The 19,145-nt window shown below is 41.2% G+C and overlaps 1 protein-coding gene across 1 annotated transcript in view; it reads left to right on the top strand.

Annotated features, from left to right (window-relative positions):
• LOC104959042 (disintegrin and metalloproteinase domain-containing protein 12-like) overlaps positions 1 to 19,145 on the top strand; it is a 73,216-nt gene that overhangs the window by 9,227 nt on the left and 44,844 nt on the right. Inside the window, exons 2-3 of the mRNA XM_010786893.1 lie at positions 1,437 to 1,558; positions 3,227 to 3,300. Coding sequence (XP_010785195.1) covers positions 1,437 to 1,558; positions 3,227 to 3,300 — 196 coding nt within the window. The remainder of the gene's footprint in view (positions 1 to 1,436; positions 1,559 to 3,226; positions 3,301 to 19,145) is intronic.

Genomic DNA, 19,145 nt, shown 5'->3' with positions numbered 1-19,145 from the left:
GGGGGGGGGGGGGGGGTGTGGTGTGTCTGACCCAGGTTTTTAATGCCGGATAATAAGCAGACTCAGCAATTTAGCTGGGTGAATCATCGAGAGACAGCATTGATGTGAACCATGAAGGAAAAAAACTTCAATCTGTTGCTAATAATAATAAAAATCTGTGCTCCCTTGAGAGTGTTTTTCGTTTATATGTGTTTGAAATTTGATTCAAAATTAAGAAATAAAACCCAAACATACCATAAATCATGCCTAGACCACACGCGTAACTTTCTAACAGTGACATCACCCTCCAAATAAATCTGTTTCCCTGCTGTTTGGAAACGCTCGATGGAGTATCAGTGGAAGAAAACCAAAAAAAGAAAATGAGCAAACATTTGATTTAGGATGTTTGCACTGAAACAAATAGTGCAACCACCCCCTGCTGTTTAAGTAAGAGGCCCGAGTTTGGAAATAGGTTCCCTGCTGCGGGGAGATGATTACTGCAGGAACACTATTAGCAATGTCCTCCAGTGGCTCACTATTGCATTCAGTCTCTCTGTGTGCTCATGATTTACTGTTTAGTATCAGTTGCAGCTTCTGTCTCAGTTATAAGTGGCGTGATAGTGGATGTGTTTCTCCAACTTATATCCGCACCCCTTGTGCATTCAGTATTGGATTCAGGGACATATATAGTCTTAAATGTCTAGTAATACTGCAGAGCTCCAGGAATTGTAGCCACTTGGAGGCTCAGTTAACACCCTGTCAGAACATGGAGAGAGGAGATAAAAAGAATGCTGGGAACAACGCCCCCATACTGTAGCTACGTCCAATCCATTGCATCCTGGACACTAGCCCTGTGTTAGGAGTTATCACAGCAGCAGCAGCAGCAGCAGCAACCACAGTTCCACGCTCTAAACTCCTGAACTGTGGAGATGCATGCAGCTTGAGAGAGAAAAGGGGGTGGTTACAGTTTCACCGACAGCCTCAGGTTTTCATTGCTTGATGTCTGAGAGTGCTGATTATTGTATTCATGTCTTAATAGCAGGGGAGACGACATCCGATGAAAAGGAGTTGAACATATGTCCAGGAAAGACGTATTGGCAATGGCATTTTTCAGCGGAGATAATTGTTGGTTGTTAAAACCGAAAAAGCATTATTTGTGTGCGGTGACTCAGAAAAGCCATCAAATACAAGTGCTGTGATTTTGTTTAACTGATATTACATGGCAGCTGAACTGTCAGGTTGTGTTCTGATGTTGGTAATGGACACCAGGCTCAGGCCTTTAATAGGGGGGAGGAACTCATTATCAGTATTGTTTGTATAAAATCAGTTTAGAAAATGTTCCTATTGTTTGTGTCCACAAATATGTTTTAACAGATGCAGAGAGTATTTGGAATTAATGAGGAACACTTGGAAGTTTTCTGTGTATTCTCATGTGGTATTTATGTTTTCTTTTACAGGGAGTCTTCTGAGAACGACTGTTCAACACAGACCAACAGCAAAGCAGAAACACTATGGGACTACAGTGCCTCTTCAGCTTGTTGGAAAAGAATGGAAACCCACCAGCCAGCTCCCAATCCAGGTGAACAATAGCAGTTGATTCAAATATGTTAGACTTCCAGTTGTCTGTCCTTCTCTTGACACAATGTCATGACATTTAGCATATACATTCACTGTCGCCTGCTTCTGATTTCTAAAGATTTTGTCTTGGATTCAGTGCCATCAAGTCAAAATGAATTTTCATGGCATTTACTGCCACCATAAGGTCAGAATATCAACCTCTTCACAACCTGTTAGCCGGAACTACGCCTAGTGGAAACGCAACCAAAAACGGGCCGGGCACTTAAACCGCGCTCCGCGCTGTAGTGGAAATGCGCCATTAGATTGAAATGCAAATTAAAGTAATACATCTTGAATCAACTCATTTTAGATTATGATCACACTGCAAACTGCATCTAAGTCTGAATGTAATGAAAGTGTCAGCAGTTAAAGGTTTATATATTCATCCAGAGATATCAGTCATTGCCTCTGTGTTCATTACATTTCAAGCACAGATGGCTGCACAATATCTCCATTTAAAAAAAGGCGGGAAACAACACAAACCCACTGGAATATTAATGAAATGTTTGAAATGTGGGATCTCTGGCTCTGTTTGGTGTTATAATCCAAGACGTTATAAAAATGAAATACATGGCTGCCAGGCAGACTTAGAAAACACAGCTCGAGTTTCCAGGTTGTGTTATTGAGTCAATTCATTAGTGAATTAATTTGTTCTGGCTTAACCAAACAGGCACGGCGCCACAAGGTTTCTCTGGGATGTTATTACCCTAAAAACAAAGCAAAACAGAGAACTAAAGAAAATAATGAAGGTGAAATGAAGTGTTTTGTTTGAATATATTACTCCCTTAATAAAAAGCCCAAACATGCAGTGTGCTGTGTATGTTTCCCTGAAGTTATAAATGTCCTAAACATTCGCAGTGTGAGGTCAAAGCGTGCCTCATAGAGAGAGCTGTCTGACCTGAAAATAGCAGGAAGTGTGGTCCCATGGCTTGTGCAATGATACTGCCTAAAACCTCCTCTGTCTGCTTCCATATCCTCTTATGATCCACTCGACATTCTCCTCCCCGGGGGCGGATGGAGGACTTAACCCAGAGCAGCGATCTCTGCCACAGTTGACCCAGATTGAACTATGTGTGTGAAATATATTTGTGTGTGTTGTTGCTGATCCCTAGAGAAGGTGTGTGAGACAGTGTGTTTTTGTGCCTGAGATAGACACAACAGGCGAGAGGTTATGACATATGAGCGTGCGTGCGAGCGAGTGCACAGCGGCTGACAGTAGTGATGTACGACTTGGTGCCACTTCATGCGACTCTAACGGAGACACGCGGTCGCTCTCAGTGTTGTAACTCAGGGGTGCGAAGACTCGTGGCTTTCTGTGGGATTAATGTCAAAGGGAATAATAACATAACGCTAATCCTTTCAGCTCTTGTTCCAAGATATAAAGTCGCTTCACATGATTATCGACCACTCAATTGAAAACAGCCTTCTTGCGTTTTTTCTTACAGCGCTGGGTGGCTTTGTAGGGTTGTAATCAAGCTTTTTAAGAACTGTTTTGCCGCACATTTAATTTATATTCTTAAATTTGAACCATGTTTGCTACCAGAGAACCATCTTCCATCAACCAAAATAGTGTCTGCCTGAGTCCGTAACCAATCTTTCTCATCCCCTCCCCTGTCTGCTTCCTCTTCAGAGTCACCCCGCATCACTGAAGCTCCTGATTGAAGCGGAAGGTGAGCAGCTGCTCTTGGCGCTGGAGAAAAACGAGTAAGTGTTCCCTCCATTCATACTTGGCCCTTACTCGAAAGTCAATGCTTTTTGGAGTACAAATGGGGGACATATGCACTGCCCAGGGGCTACAACTGGGGCTGTTGCCAAGTTGTGTGTCGCACAAAACAAGGCAAAGAGAAAGAGGAAAGCCTTCTCTCCTGCACTACTACTGTGGGCATGGCTCTCCATGCGTTGGTCTTTTTGCTGTTCTGAAACAAAGACTTGAAAGACAGGGATTCCTGAATACATCAGCAAGACATTGATGAAAACCGACATCTTCCTCCTTCTTGTCCCTCTATCTTTTTCTTTTGATCTGTTGGCATAACACAGGGGAGAAGGAGGCTTTGTTTGAACGCGGCACACACTCCTCTCTGTGTATATTAAGATACTGTCAACACAGTGTCAGTCAAGGGACCAGGAAGTAAGGGGAACATCATTTGAAAGAGATCAGGTTATTGGAATAGGAGCAGTCTGACAGAGCTTTGTATCTGTTCGGAGGAATGTGTGTCATCTTTGCATTTTTACTCAAGACAACTCATACTTGGCCTCGGTCTGAGACAAGCTCCGAGTCGAATGTGTTGCTGAGAAGAATGGGACGTGATTGATGGTGCAATATGTTTTCCATCCAGCTCTGCTGCCACACATGAGCAACCAGGAACAAGCAGAGCTGTCTGTGTGATAGAGAGGAAAAGGGAGAGGGAAGCAAAGAGACAGAGAGAGAGGGTGGATGGGATTTTATGTCAGTCAGCCATTAATCTCAGTTGTTTTCAAGACTTAATATATGTAAATTCCACCTGCAGACTGTGGGACAAAGCTTTCAACACCAGCGACCGCAATTTTATGGCTTACCTACTTTGAAAATATTTTTCGGGGGGGAAATCACGCTCAGGCTTTCATTTGAATAACATTCCTACTTTGCACAGGTGGGGATTTTGCAAAGCTGACTTGCAGATTGTCACATTTTCACCAGCCCCATTTATAGCATGGAATTACATTCTCGTGCCATGAAAACATTTCATTTCCATACGGGAACCAAACGTTTCCCCTGTGATCAGCCAGGGTGGAAAAACACCTTGCATTCCCACGCATTGCCCACATGGTCCTCATATTATAGCTGTTATAGATGTCCAGCAGCATTAAAGGTAACGTCTACAGTTGTTTTCAAACCCCTAGCCAAGAGGAACAAATAGAGAAGATAGAGAGGTGAAATCTACTGTAGATTTAACTTAAACATGATGGAGAACCTTTTCTGAAACAAACCTCAATTCATATAAATGTACTCTACACTTTCTAGTCTGGATAACAAGAGCTGTTATTTCATAATCTGTGTATTTTCACACACTTCTGCGAAAAAACCTATTCCAAAAAACGAAATGAGACGGTACTTTTTGCATGTTTGACGAGTAGAACAGTAAATAGGAAGTGGATTTGAAGAGGATGTGTGTTTTTGAACGGCTCTGCGGATCAGAGCACCAGAGCCAGAACCGAACCTACTGTGCTGACATTAAGTGAGGGTTTTTAGTCTGAGGTTTGCTGGCAGATTGGCTGCATGCCGCCGATGAAATCCAGTTGTTCAAACACAGCTGGCATCAGTAGAGGAGGGGGAAAAAAAACAGTGGTCCAGAATAAAATGATTTGATTTAAACCCCCGGATTTATTTTTTGTTTTCTCTGGTCTTTGTTAATAAATAGCGCCGGCAACCGAACATGAGCGTGGTGTGCTGCACAGCTGAACACCATCATTTCTATGGAGAAAGGAACATGCTCAGTGTGTGTTTGAACTCACATCACCCTACAGTGTAATGGGAAGAGTAGTAGAGGTCGCCCGCTGAAGTGCATGAAGATTTATCACAAACTGCTTCAAATTATTACGTTTTCTATGTTTCTGCTTATTTATTGCAAAACTAATATCATCCTCAGTGAACTCAATGTATAACATGAAGAAGGATAAAAACAATATAAAAAAGTAAATCCATCTCCCAAGCCTCTGTATTAGTGTTTTGGCTCGGTGACTGACTTACTGTGAAGGTTACAGCTTTGACATTTGAAGGTCTTATGTTTAACCTTCAGCTGGTTCCCTGTTTTAATAGTGTTGGCACGACAAACCAAACCTCCCTTATAAAGCTCAGTCAATAGCTTTAGGGGATTCAACTTGTCCTCAATAAACTACACATGGAACGGAAGGTTTTATGCAGCATCTGTGTCTTTTTATACCCATTTGATGTGAATACCAACAGCAAATATCAGTCGGTTTATTTCATATTCTTACAAAGAATTCAGATATTCTAGACTTGAAAATCAAATGGAGACCAACGCCATGTGAGGCTGTGACATTACACCAGACCATTCACGAGATATCAATAACTGTAACGTGCAAACATTCTTTATTCTTTCTCCTTATGATATAGTGACAATTCATCATACTCTCAAGTGGCATGTGTCAAGATAAAACCCAGGCAACATTGAAGCTTCTACCTTGTCTATATCGGAAAATGTCATCTCTTTCATATGTATGTTTCTAACAAAGCACTGGTCTGAAGTTCCTCTGTGTAGTGTGAGTGGCCCTGAAGACATTTAGAAAGCCTGGAACATGGTGAAAACGATTTTTGATAGTACAGAGCTGGTGTGTTTCTGAGCCAATATGGAGCTGTGTGTGGTTTGTCTTTAACAGAAATGACCGGGTAAGCAGGATTTATACAGTAGGTTTCAAATATCCCTACATTTCCTTAGCCCTTTGAAAATATCCTGTTATTGAAAGGGTGCGCATTGCCTCGAGTAACTTGTCAACCGTTCGAACTGGAGCTCCAAGTGATGGTTCAAAAGATATCGGCCTTGAATCGAAGGTTTCTCCGTGCGGAAATGCTACCATTTTAATCCAGGCACTCTTGTAATGCCTTTTTCTTTAACTTTGAAAAATACAAGTAGGAATATTGATTAGTTCTGTCCTCCGATTGCTTTAGACTTTCAGCATCGATAAACATTTTCAGTGTGCATAAATGAAGTCGGCTCAAATATAAACTCATAAGACTTTTTCATTGTTACCCTCATCATCAAGTGTGGTCTCATGGGAAATAGTTGACAAAATCCCCGCAGGAAAGTTGCATACGCTCTAGAGTCTAGACAGTATTGGTTTTAACTGCCAGTATTTCTGTTAGTCTTTTCTGATCATTAGCTACAGCAGTCCTCTGTGTCTAGATTTGGAGCAATCATGCAGAAAACTCTGAATAAAGCCCTGAAGTGCATGTTAATATTGCAGCACTTCACTTCTTTAATGAGTAGTTTCAATAAATGTTCAATGCCAAAAAAGAAATCTGAAATTGTGTCGGAAGATGTTTTTTCAAGGATTAGAAATGTGATCAAAATGCAACCAGTTCTTTAGCATACCATATAAAGAAGCAATTACAAATCCCCAAGTGAACCTAAGGTGGTTCTTTAAACAACCTGCATGTAAAGTAAGTCCAGTTCAATGCCGTGTTAGCCCGCCAATAATGCTCATGCTCTCTTTGATTTGCACAATTCAAGGTTGTCAATCAGCTAAGCCCCATCTGCTGCCTTCACCCTGATCCCTGGCGGCATCTCATCTTCTCGGATCAATGTACTTCCGTCGATGAATAAACAGAATCTACACTTGGCATTTGCTTTGTGAATGAGCACCTTTTGTTCTTTATTACCTATTCTCCTTTATTAAAAGACTCTGAATACATGAGAGAAACCCTGAAGTCTGTGCACATCTATAAAAGTTATGGGGACAATTGTTAAGCTTAAACCACTGGGTTTGAAACCATTTCTGGCCAAGCTGCTCAAGCAACCCTTGCTGCTTTGTGGCTTTAAATGTGAGGCCTCCAGACAAACAAAGACAAGTCCCAAGTTGAGCAGGCAGCATGCTGTCCATGCGTGTTTCCTTTTTCTAATGGACAGCTTGATCGCTGAGAGGAGGCCTGGGGCTCATCAGCTGGGATGAGGATGTTCTCGTTTGCCTGCTCTTGGTGTTTCTCCCTGCTCATCATGTTGTTTGGCCTGAAACATAAGGGGCCTGGAGGTTTGGCAATCCATCTTTTGGAGCCTGTGGTGCTGTGTGACAAACAGACAGATGCGCACACTTTAATCTGGCCTTTCCCCTGGACAGAGGGCAGGGAGAGGATATGTTTCCTGAGTGAAAGGCCTGGTCTTCCATCTCTCTGGTGTTTGGAAGAATAATACAATTCAGCCTGGGCGGGATCCAGACTCAATTTGTCCTAGTTTGCGAATTGGGTTTTTAGCGATGTTTTTTAACTCCATATCTCAAGCTGCTGGTCTCTGACTTGTTGCTTCTCTCAACGAAGACTTCCTCATGTCTCACTGAAAACACAGGCAGGAAGCAGTCTCTCCTGGGGAGTTGGACAAACAGAGAGCTGAAGACCAACCCTTTCTGGAAAAAAGTCATCTCTCTTGTGACCTCCTTTTGTGGAGTTATTGTCTTGGACTGCTGAGCCACACACAGATTGTTTAAGGAACGGCAAACCAAATGTGTGACCCATGTGTATAGAATCCTTCCTCTTGTCAAATAATCCAGAAGTGAGACGAGGAGTGTATAAAATCATTTCCCAAGCCCGGGCCTCAGTGCTTACTCAAACTGAACAGCCTCAAATGTGTTTATTAGAGATTTTAATGTCTTTATTGACTGCTTCAACATGCTCATTTCTTGACTTTACCCTTGTGCCCTAGAGATAGATCTTTGTATTGATTGACATGATTCTCAACCCATACAATAACATTGAATTGAAGATAGTTGATTATTAATTCCTTATAGTCCTGGTCGTCCTTTGTTAGATCCTGCCCCTTAACTGGATCGTGTTCCTAGGTTATTGAAAATAAATTGCAATCATTATTACATTGATATCCCAGTGTTTCCAACATAACAAAGTACAAAGCATTGCATAGTTAGACATTTCATTTTGAATTTATGCATTTTTAATGGGATTAACACATATATTTAACCCAATACATTTATTTTTTCTTTAGCAACACTAGTCTCCAATTATCGACGATCAACTGGATAAGAATAACTCTTTGTTCCCATAGTTACTAAAGCTAGCCCATAATTACTGGTTAGCCTTGTATCCCCACCTCCACATGAACATGGGTTTAAAGAAGAGCACTACATGAGATAGGAGAGAGGATAGGAAGGGGAACTGACGATGAAACTGGGAATCTGGAGTCTCCATACACTAGTGCTTTGAAGCTTGAGATACTGTATGTGCTCTTCCTGCTGTTCTCCTGTTATCACTGTGGACATGACATTATGTCGGAGCCTTGCTCCTGGTTATCTTATCTGAAGCTTACATCTGTATCCACCGTCAATGTGCGAAATTAACTTGTTCTCTGATCCATTAGCCAAAATGACTGTCCATAGTGACGCATGGACAGTTAGATAGTGGGCGAATGACTCATTAGCTTGTGTGAATTTGTACATTACAGGGAAGGTCATTTTAGAGAGGGCACAAACAGCCCAGTCTAATCCCTAAGCATCCACATGAGCAGATATACTCCCATAAAACCTGCTTTTATGGTGTGCTTGTACCAATGCTCATTTATTCTCTCTCTTCTGCAGACAAACATATTCACACACACACACACACACACACACACACACACACACACACACACACACACACACACACACACATACACATACACACACACACACACACACACACACACACATATATGTTCTAACCCTTACTTCCAATAGAATGCTGCACTGAGGTTAACACTATCCTTTGTACCTTGCTACCCTTGCGGCTGCAATGCCATGATATACCGTGTTTCATTAGTTTCAAAGACAAGCCATGGAAATGGGCTCGTCTCTGTCCAGAGCCTGTGCCTTTTAACTACCGTACTTCCTTCAAAAAGGATTTTTTTTTGGAAGGAGCTTCCTTCTTTTGAATCGCCTTTTCTGTAGCTCCAATTATTTTCAAGCTTAGAGCAGTAATTAATAAGGTGGACTCGCCATGTTCCTAATTAATTAGGAGGCACACAGTAACACTGGAAAGCTCTTAGAACAGCTTTTTTCTTGTCTTTCAGGATGAAGAAGAGTGAGATGCACATGAACTCATGTGTCCTTTTTAATGCTCTGTTTTGTGAGTGTCTGTATAAATGAGTTTTTACTGGTCCACAAGCTTTCATCCCAACCTAACCTTCCAACTTACTACATCGTAAAACAACTCATTTACCTCACTTTCTCTCTGTCAAGCTGTCCAGTCCTACCTTAATTGTTATGCTCTACATATGTTACAATTTGTTGATATAAGAGGTGTTATTTTCCTATTTATATCACTTTCAATCACAAAGGAAAACTGAAAAAAAATGTATCCCCTCAATGCTGTTTGTTTCCCCTTGTACATGCTTTATTACATGTGGACATAAGATTGTTCTACTCCATTACAAAAACCACTTTCTTAGTATTCTCACGTAGGAAGATTCATGTTTCCACATCACTCTTCTGTAACTTGCAGATTGTGCCAGAATTTGCTCCGAAATTAATGATGTCACAAAATAATTTGTACACGCCTTGAACACAGATCAAGGTGAGCGAAGAGAAGCGTATCCTCCTCAGCAGATAATATGAAAGCAGCCCTCTGTAGAATTCTGCACAGTGAAGGTCAAACAAGTCACAATCATTTGAGAGACTTAAAGTATAAAGCTGATGAAAATGAAGATTGAGTATCAGACTCAATGGCTTGTAAAAAAGAGATTCTGTGCAGTGAAAGGGGTCTTTCCCTCTCCGCTCTGAGCCTTTTACCAGACGGACCACGGGGGTCTCAGGACTCCAGCTGGTAGATCTATTCCTCGGCCTCCCTCCCTTCAGCACAAAGAGCACAGCCAAATTAAACCTGCTGTAAGCAGCACTTTCTCTCTTGGGGACGAGCCATCACTCACTACTCACCTTCACCACAGGGCTGAGGGCGGTTCCTGGAGATAAAGAAGTCCTCCTTTTGCATTACAGGTATAATGCTGCCAGGCTAAAGTCCAACGTACATGGATTTAAAATTAGAAAACATTATATTTTAAAATGTAAATGTTTCATTACTTCTGTCTCGCTAACTCATCAGGGGCCTAACTTTAAGCCTGATATCCTATCTTATCCGTTTAGGAAGACATGGGGTGGTTTTGGAATTTTGGAGTCGTTGAGTAAACATGGCTTTGACCATGTCCTAACTTCAATTGTTATGGCAATATAATGATGAAACTCAAACAGATAAATGACGCCTTAGAATTCCAAGACCATTTAATAATGGGTAACCTATATATCAATAGCCAAGATTATTATTTTTGCATAAAGAAAAATAAATAAAACACAGGCACCCTGATGAAAGCTGATGAGGAGTGGGAGTGGGTTTTACTAATGGACAGAAACAAGTCACCCTGTTGAATTCCTTGTGTTTTGTATGAGTCATCTTTTAAGTGCACTTTGATGCATTTTGCAACAATTCAAAGTGAACAATAACCCATTTAATTTTGCCTGTATATGCCAGTCTGTCATTTTAAACAGCAGTCTAAATGTGTCTTTTAAAATGAGATGACATTCAAAGTTATGAACAGAGAGGGTTTTGAAAGTACACTAGCGTTTCATTTTCAGACCTTTATGTAACTTCTTGGTAACATTTGTTCGAGCATAATGTAAGGCTTTATCCACAAGAGCATTTATTGCACAACTTTTCAACATTTTCCAGACGGCTGATAAATTGAAGCACGTATTCTTTCCAACTCTCCATCCGTCTTGTGAATGTGTTAAGAAATAATCCTTGAATAAGAGCCAACCTCATGTTTTATCCATGCATGCTTTTCACTTCACTCTATCACACAGAAGTACTGTTTAGATTGCCCCACAGTTTGTGGCAATACTGAACGGCAAACAAAGTTAATGGAATTACATTTTGTTACGTGTCTCTCTCCAAACACTAATATAATTTGTTTTATTATGAATACAACATATTGGAATCATTTCACATTGTCACAACATTGCATATGTCATCGGTAAGTCCCTTCTGACAATTACATTTTTCATTACTACAATAAAAAGTCCCCGATGTCGCCAACACAATTTGTGTAAATACTGAATATTCCCAAACACATTCAGAAGATTTGCCTTTTTATTCATTACATTGTCATCTGCTGAACAAATGAACAAAATGTTACTGTGCTTCCTCTTGTTCATTTCTTTGTTTGTAAGCACTAAGGTGTTGAAATGAAAAAGACAAATCAACAAAGAACCACAACTTTTAATGTGCAGCGAATTTCCCTTTTAAAATATGGCAGCAATTATCAAACTTGGAGACAAGGAACTTGTAACCATAATGTCTTCTGATGTTCTTTCCGAAAAGCCTGCAATAATGTTAAAATCCTTTGTATTTGAACATGGGGGGAATAAGCAAGCAGAAGAAAAATGTACCTTTTGGAGCTCATGTAATGCAGCAATGAAAGTAGAGCTTAAACAAACACTCCTGTCCTTTTATGTTTGACTTGAATAACCACAAGGATAATACATAGTTTTTCCATTTAATTAGCTGTAGCAGAAATGTAAGATGGAATTATTTGAATATGAACTGCCAGAAAATGTGTCTATATAAGATGTTCTTGAGGATTTTGGAGAACAAAAGTTGGTTTTACCATCCGTCAGCCAAGGCCATCTATCTTCCTTTCCATTGAACTGTTTGTCTTTCTGTCTTGTTCTCTGGCTCTCTCCCTTTCACCTATTTAAGCAAACGGCCTCCATAAATTGTAGTGAAATCTAATTTTCTCAAGGCTTTAGGGTGCCAAAGGGAATAAACAAAAGCAGACAAAGTTTTTGACCTCTGTGTCCGCTGACCATACAGATAATCAGTCCAGGCTCACAGTCCTGGCTTCCCTCCTCCCTTTTTTGACAGACAGACAAATAGATCTGCCGGAGCTACAGTGTGAGTTAAGCCTGGAGGAAGTGTTCGCTCTACTTGTCCTCCATCCTGTTCTGTCCGTTCTCACAGTCCAATGACCTTCCTATGACCAGCACTCCCTGCGTGTGCGGGTCACTGACTGAGCAAAGAAGCCATGCGTGGTCATCAGTCAGACGGTCAAATCTGGGCTGAAGGAAGCCTGTTTCTTTCAGCTGATGTCGGAGTTTTTCCCCTTCTGTTGTCCTACATCAGGGTGTCCGTGGGGTCTTAAAAAGTATTAAAAGTTGATAAATCAATTTAGTGAAAATTAAGAAAAAGTATTAAATGTCAATTTCCAAGGTCTTACATGTTGTAGCTTGTTTTCAATAAGTATATAAATTGTCCAAAGAGGTTGTATTCTACAGTTTGCCTAAATGTAATCATTGCGTAGGTGTGTAGTGTGATTCTGTGTAGTTTATTTATGGCATCCCGTTGGATTTGACGTCATCTGAACAGGACATCGCGCGCTCACTGCTTGATAGCGGTCCGTCTACGCCGGTTGTTAAACAACATCGTTATGGGGAAATGCAAGTTTGCGTCCAAATGGTTGGAAAATACGGAGGAAGGACAATCAATACTGTATATAATAAATGTGGGGTAAAGTGTGTCGCCAATGTAACCGGTTAACACTCCAAGTGGCGATGAGGTCTTAAAATGTATGGAAAGGGTCTTTAAAAAAGGTCTTAAAAGGTATTACATTTGACTTCAGGATTCTTGCATATACCCTGTCCATGCTCACACAGAGCAGTGTCCTTGTGAAAAATGATTGCTGGATGGAAAGCAACAACAGCATCCGCTACAGTTGACCAGCACAGCAACAAGTTCCAGCAGCAGTTTCCCTCCCTTCTTGCCCTCAAATGTAGCATCTCTTTCAAAGAACATCTTTCTTTTTCTTATGTTTCTGCTTCTGATTTTTTTTTAAAAATCAAACCGCATTCGACTCAAAGGGGGAAACCTAGGAAGGACTTATAGGTCAGAATCCTCTTTCATCACTACATTTAACTTTGTGATTAAAATAAATGGTGCGTAGAAAGTCAGGGATCTGGAGCACAGGGTTTTCCCTAGTCTTCCCTAGTCTTCCCTAGAAAGTGTCAAGCAGAAAGCAGATGCTTTTCCTTTACCATCCCATTTGTCATTAAGGATATGTGTGTGAGGCCCCACAGTGCTGAGAGATAGACACACAGGGAGTAGACGGGGGCAGGGGGAGGATGTGTGATCACTGGATTGGAGGTTTCTGCTGTTTTTGCTTTGTCAGATGAGGTGTGAAGGCAGTCCTCACCCAATTCTCTCCACCTGCCTCCATATCTCTCCCTCCTTGCATATTCTCTTGCCATCAGCAACAAATAATAACTCCATTTTGAGGTATTAGACACCGCATGGTCTCCTTTTGGTTGGCCCTGCGTATTTCTTCTTCTTCTTGCTCACTCTCACCTAATCCCTCCAGCGCTGGGGACAGGAGTGAGCTGCCAACATCAATAGGAGCTGCCAGGGTTTGATGAAGAGGCTGTGGAGTGCTTCGGGGTGCAGGGACCCCATGGAATCGAGGTCCATGACATAGATGCCTTAAAATCATCAACTGAGTTCCCGAGAGAGGGGGTCACAGGCAGGTTGTAAATTCACAGAGGGTTAAGCAGGAAACTGCATTTGTTGACACACGAGCTGAGAGAAAAACGATATGTTTTCCCTCTTAAAAGATAAGGCGTAAAAGGCATATATTCAGTTGGCTGGAGTCGACCCAGTTGTCAACTGAGATCACGTTCTTTATATTTACATTGCAAGTTACGGGTTAAAGACATGAGTAAAAGTAAAGAAACATTTTTCCACATTTTTGTGATAAATCTATTTCATTTATTGACAAGCGTTAGTTGAGAAGATCAGCATTAATCATTTATTAGTTCAACATACTGTAAAGATGGAGGCGTTCTGTCCTCACCATAAGGTTTCCAGGCAACCAGTCGTTAGGGTTAACAAACAAGTCAATGCACCCAGTTAAGAAACAGTCCCACACATACTCCTCCATAAAATTACAGATTATCATTTTTACAATTCAGTTTTTTGAATAAACAAACAACATACAGTATGTTACAATGTCACAAATTCAGCAATGAGTAGATGTCCTAGAGACAATGGGACATGGTTATGTTCGAGACCCCAGCTACCTTTTAGTAGTAAAAATAAGTGTATATATAAAATAAGTATATAATTGGCTGATTCCAGTATTTTGGGACTCAATATATTTAAATTAGCTTTTAAATAAACAAGAAAATGAATTATTCAGTAGATATAGTTTTATAGGAGCAGTGGGGAGAAAGGCATTCAACATTCAGACCTTCATGTTGGGAAGTCAAATTGACTCAAAATACAATTGAATAGTTAACTGAATAAATAAAATATGAAATATACAAATAATTGAAAATGTTTTAAGTCTCTCTTGGTGTATTGTAAGGATATTCTGAAAGTGTTCAGGGATTGTGAATGACTTACCTCAGAATTTCTAATATACTGGCATTGACTGTCTGTCAATCAATATTCACAATGCAGATGAAAATGAATGTGAATACATGCTCGACGGGTCATCGATGGTGCAAACATAAACAAGTCCCAGCTGTAAGCTCCATATGCACGCTCTGATGTATGATGTCATGTTTACCAACAACATCTTAAAAAAAGCCAATAATCTTCCACTTCCTGTGTGCATCAGCTCAACACCAAGTGCCATATTCCTTTCAGAGATCTTTGGACCGTGGATGATCAATTAGCTTTTTGTGCATTATTGGGAGATCAATCACCAGCTTTAGAAACTGCGTGAAAGAGATGTGGAGAGCTGATTCAAAGACGCATGAGATAACAGAATATTCTATCAGCATTCACTGCAGAAAATGGTTTTAATGAAAGCTGGTAGAGATTTATGATTGCTTTGAGTGCTCAAGGGTTGAGAAACGTATTGATTATTCAATTGGACATTTAATTTCTTGTCTGAGAACCAACCGCACTTGTTTTAGATGCATTAGGATTCTGACCTTGCATGTTATGCTAAAGTTATATTATTTAGTTTATTCTGTCTCCTTCAACTCTAATCTTGTAGCCTTATTTTCCTGTCAATCATCTACTAAAAATAATACAGGGTCAGGGTGCATAACCAATCCCACCTAATGCATAAAAAGATGACTTAACTAGAAAGAGGTAGGACATCTCCCTCACTGACATAATCGGAGGGGTGAAAGACATGAAGAGAGGGAGAATGCATTTGTATTCATCCCTTAATTGTTTGATTTCCCTGAAGGCATGCAAGACAAGGGAGAAGGGCAGGGTAGAAGGGGGGAGGGCGCACGAGAACAGAAAGATTTAATTAATTGAATTGCATTTTTTTTGCATGTGCATTTACCTTGTGAAAAGAATGATAGGCTTGATTGTTTGAAGTTCCCTAGCTGCTCATTAGTTCAAGCACAATGTTGCAATGAATATAGATGCAGGAGCTTCGGGCCTGGGGCCAGGTTTTCGCAAACCATTCAAATTAATGGGAAAGCTCAAAGCTGTTGTTTGAGCATGACCCGTCCAGAAAATGACTTTGCATTCACCCTCCCTCAGTACATCATCCCAGTTCTCAGCCATAACAAACATCTTAAAAACAGATGTAGAAAACACACAGAGAAGATGTGAAGCAATTCAACGCTTTGAAGCCTCAAATGTTGTGATTTGTCTTCAAGCTGAAAGACATGAATATCAAAAAGAGGTATCTATAGCTAGGATTCTTGCCTCCACCCCAATGCAATGGAGGTTTATGGTGCCTATAATGTTGTCTGGGAGAAATTCCGCATTTCTTTCTAGAAACTGTCCTCATTCCTCAAAGACCTCCCCATCAAAAGATGTTCAAGGGACTGCTTCTTTGGTAGGAAGTAGTTCCGGTGAAAACTGTTTACGGTTTTTAAATGGGTAAACTTGGCTTTTAACATTATCTTATTCAGAGTTTGCAAAATAATTCAAGAAAACATTACAGTTCTAAAAGCCATCCTGATTTTCCAGTGCAGGAGTGTTGAATAAGTAGTTTAGGAAACCAGGCAGAGAGTGTTGTGGTTTGCTGATAGTGTTGAAAGAAAATAATGTGCTGCATGATCTATAAGCCATGAGCCCGATGTGTGTGGAGCACACACACAATCCTCATTGTGGAAACAGCACATGCAGCGATGCCTGCATGTGTATAAGCACAGACACATGCTCCCACACAGTCGCGCATAAATCAAGTTGGGCTACCAGAGCATTCGAAGATTGCTGCACGCAAGCAGGGACACACTCTCTGTTTCCCTCTCTCCCACACACCCGCGAGCTGAAACACAACCGTAGCTCACCCAGAGGGGAAGGCAGAGGAGCCGAGGCCCCGGGGCAGATAGGAGTAGAAAAGAGGATGAAGGATCTCCCCTCCAGTGATCCACAGCAACAAAGGCCATTTGAGAGACTGCTGTCTTGGCACCCGGCATAATTAGTCTCAGATAACAATGTCACTGGCCCGTGCAGTTAAAAAAAAGACATCCACCTGGGACAAACCGCCAAAATATATCAGTTTTTATTTGTTTTTCTACAATTTAGATATAATTAGTATCAGTTGTCTAATTGCAAGCGTAAGGCATATTTTGTTGGTTTGTATTCCACTTGACCTGGAGCATTTAGATGTCACACTGTGCCTATCAACTGCCTTTGATTAGTCACAGTGATTACCTTTCCCTTGCCCTTGGGGATTGTGACAACATGAGCAATAAAGTGATATTGATGTCTTTTTAGAAGAAAGGAAAGAGACTTGCCCTGCTGTAAACCCAATATGAGCACGTTATGGTTTGCTAGTTCCTCACATACACTATTCATCACATGTGGCATGTGCCAGCATGCCTTTGGGTGACAAACACTGTGGTGTAAGCCACACACATTATAGCCAGATGTAACTTGATGTCACAGTTGGAAAGTGACAACAGGCGAAGAAACAAAAGAGGGGAACAATTCTGTGGAAAGACATCTGACTCGGGTTGCACTTTTCCTGTAGTGATCCTGTTTGAGACTGGTTGTAGTTATGCTAGTGTAACTCTTGTAATACGCCCATAGCACAGATAAGTTGTAAAACCAGCAACTTGTGAGAAGTTACACAAACATGGCCATTTGTTCTTTAATGAAGTCATGACTGTCAGTTTGGAGTTGCTGGACTATGTATCTCTCCACGCTGAAGTGTGATTCAGCAATAGACAAAGTGTTTCCATAATGTGGCGAGGCAGCAACATGTGTGCTCCGTGTGACACAGGATGCAACTGAGAGAACACAAGTCCCCATTCATAAACGACACGTGTGCATGCCTCACATAAATGAGCCTTGTGACCACATTCAAAACAATTAATGAGCTTTTTCTGGTCTTTGGTGTTTTGCTTGTTCTCATTAGGGTAAAGCAAGTCAATCTGCTAGGTTAACATTGTGGTTGTGGTTGCACCATCTACTCTGACCTCATGCGCTTTTGTAGTGGTATGACAGTATCGCTCCACTTTCACCTTTTCTTCTTAAAAAGTCATCTCAGTATACACAGCATCATTATCTTGAAACTTTATCAAAGATTAGTGTTGCACTTCTGTCCTAATTCCCATCATCTTATCCATTGTCGGGGACCGGTATTCATCACCCAGTCTCTGTAATTGGGATCCTGTGGAGTCATCCATCAGGCAGACATTGTACTGAGATGACACTTTATTGATTTCACGGGGCATGCCTTCACCACATCAATCTTGCGGTGACAGTAACTGCGATAATTGCGTGCCACTGCTACTAATGGCTATTGTGTTTGACCATCTCGCTGCACAATTAACCACCCCGGGAAGCCACAGCAGTGTAAAGAGTCATAATGAGGCCGTCATGAGTAAGTCGAAAGAGCGATGCAAAAATATAAGACGCTTTCATTTTTTCCATTTTCAACACAGTTGGCTTTCTTGACAGGTGTTTCTACCTTGTCGCGTTGGACGTAGCTTGAGGAGCCGCATGTTAGCTTTCTACCGAACGTGACAGCTTATAAAGTCAAAACCATCTGCCTTGACTTTTTTTGCTTCCCCCCCCCCTTCCTCCCCCCTGCCTGAGCAGAAATCATTGGCTGGCAGGCTGTAACAGCTCTGTTCATGACATGCTTGGTGAAGACTGGGAGTTGCATTGAGCTCAGGGTAAGCAGGGGGAATTCTGCTTCCCTGCTCTACTTGGCACTGGCCTGCAACACTGCCTGATGTCAGACAGATCACAGCCAGGAAGACTGGCCCTCTTCCCTCGCGCCTGGAAAAAGAATGTTACTAACACTGAGACAACTCATTTTTTTCGCTCGGGGGGGGTTTGCACCGTTGTAGGTTTTCATGCACATGATCCCACTTTTTCCACACAGAGCTGGTTTCTTGCAACTTGCCACATAAAAGGAAAGCGACATTATTATTACCACATTGCCTCACGGGTCTCTACGCTGAAATGTAATGTACTAATTGGAGCTCCTAGATTAGGTTTTACGAGAAAACGTCTTTCTTTGATGGTGATTTCGTCTGCTCTAAATGTTTATATTTACATCTGTTCTAAATAAGTTTCCGTTACAGCGCAGGGCTTACAAGTGCTAGAGAGCGCCTTGCTCTACAGAGGCCTAATGCTTAGTTTCTCATTTATCATAGTTAGATTTGTCCAGAAGTCCCTGATTAGGTCGTCTGAGTTTAACGAGACATATCCAAACCTAGACTGGGAAATCGCTGCACATTGATACAGCTTAGATTCCAACAGTGAGGCTGGTGTCTAAGTTCTGTCAGAGCAAGTAAATTAGGATATTCACTTTATCTTAAAGGCTCGCTATTATACTGTTTTTCATCAATATATTAGGAGGAGATTCAGGTGATAAGGT

This window comes from Notothenia coriiceps, unplaced genomic scaffold, assembly GCF_000735185.1.
Source record: "Notothenia coriiceps isolate Sejong01 unplaced genomic scaffold, NC01 NC01_scaffold00029766, whole genome shotgun sequence".
NCBI lineage: Eukaryota > Metazoa > Chordata > Actinopteri > Perciformes > Nototheniidae > Notothenia > Notothenia coriiceps.
The sequence above is the reverse complement of the archived record's forward strand: the minus strand, read 5'-3'. Positions and strand labels throughout refer to the sequence as shown.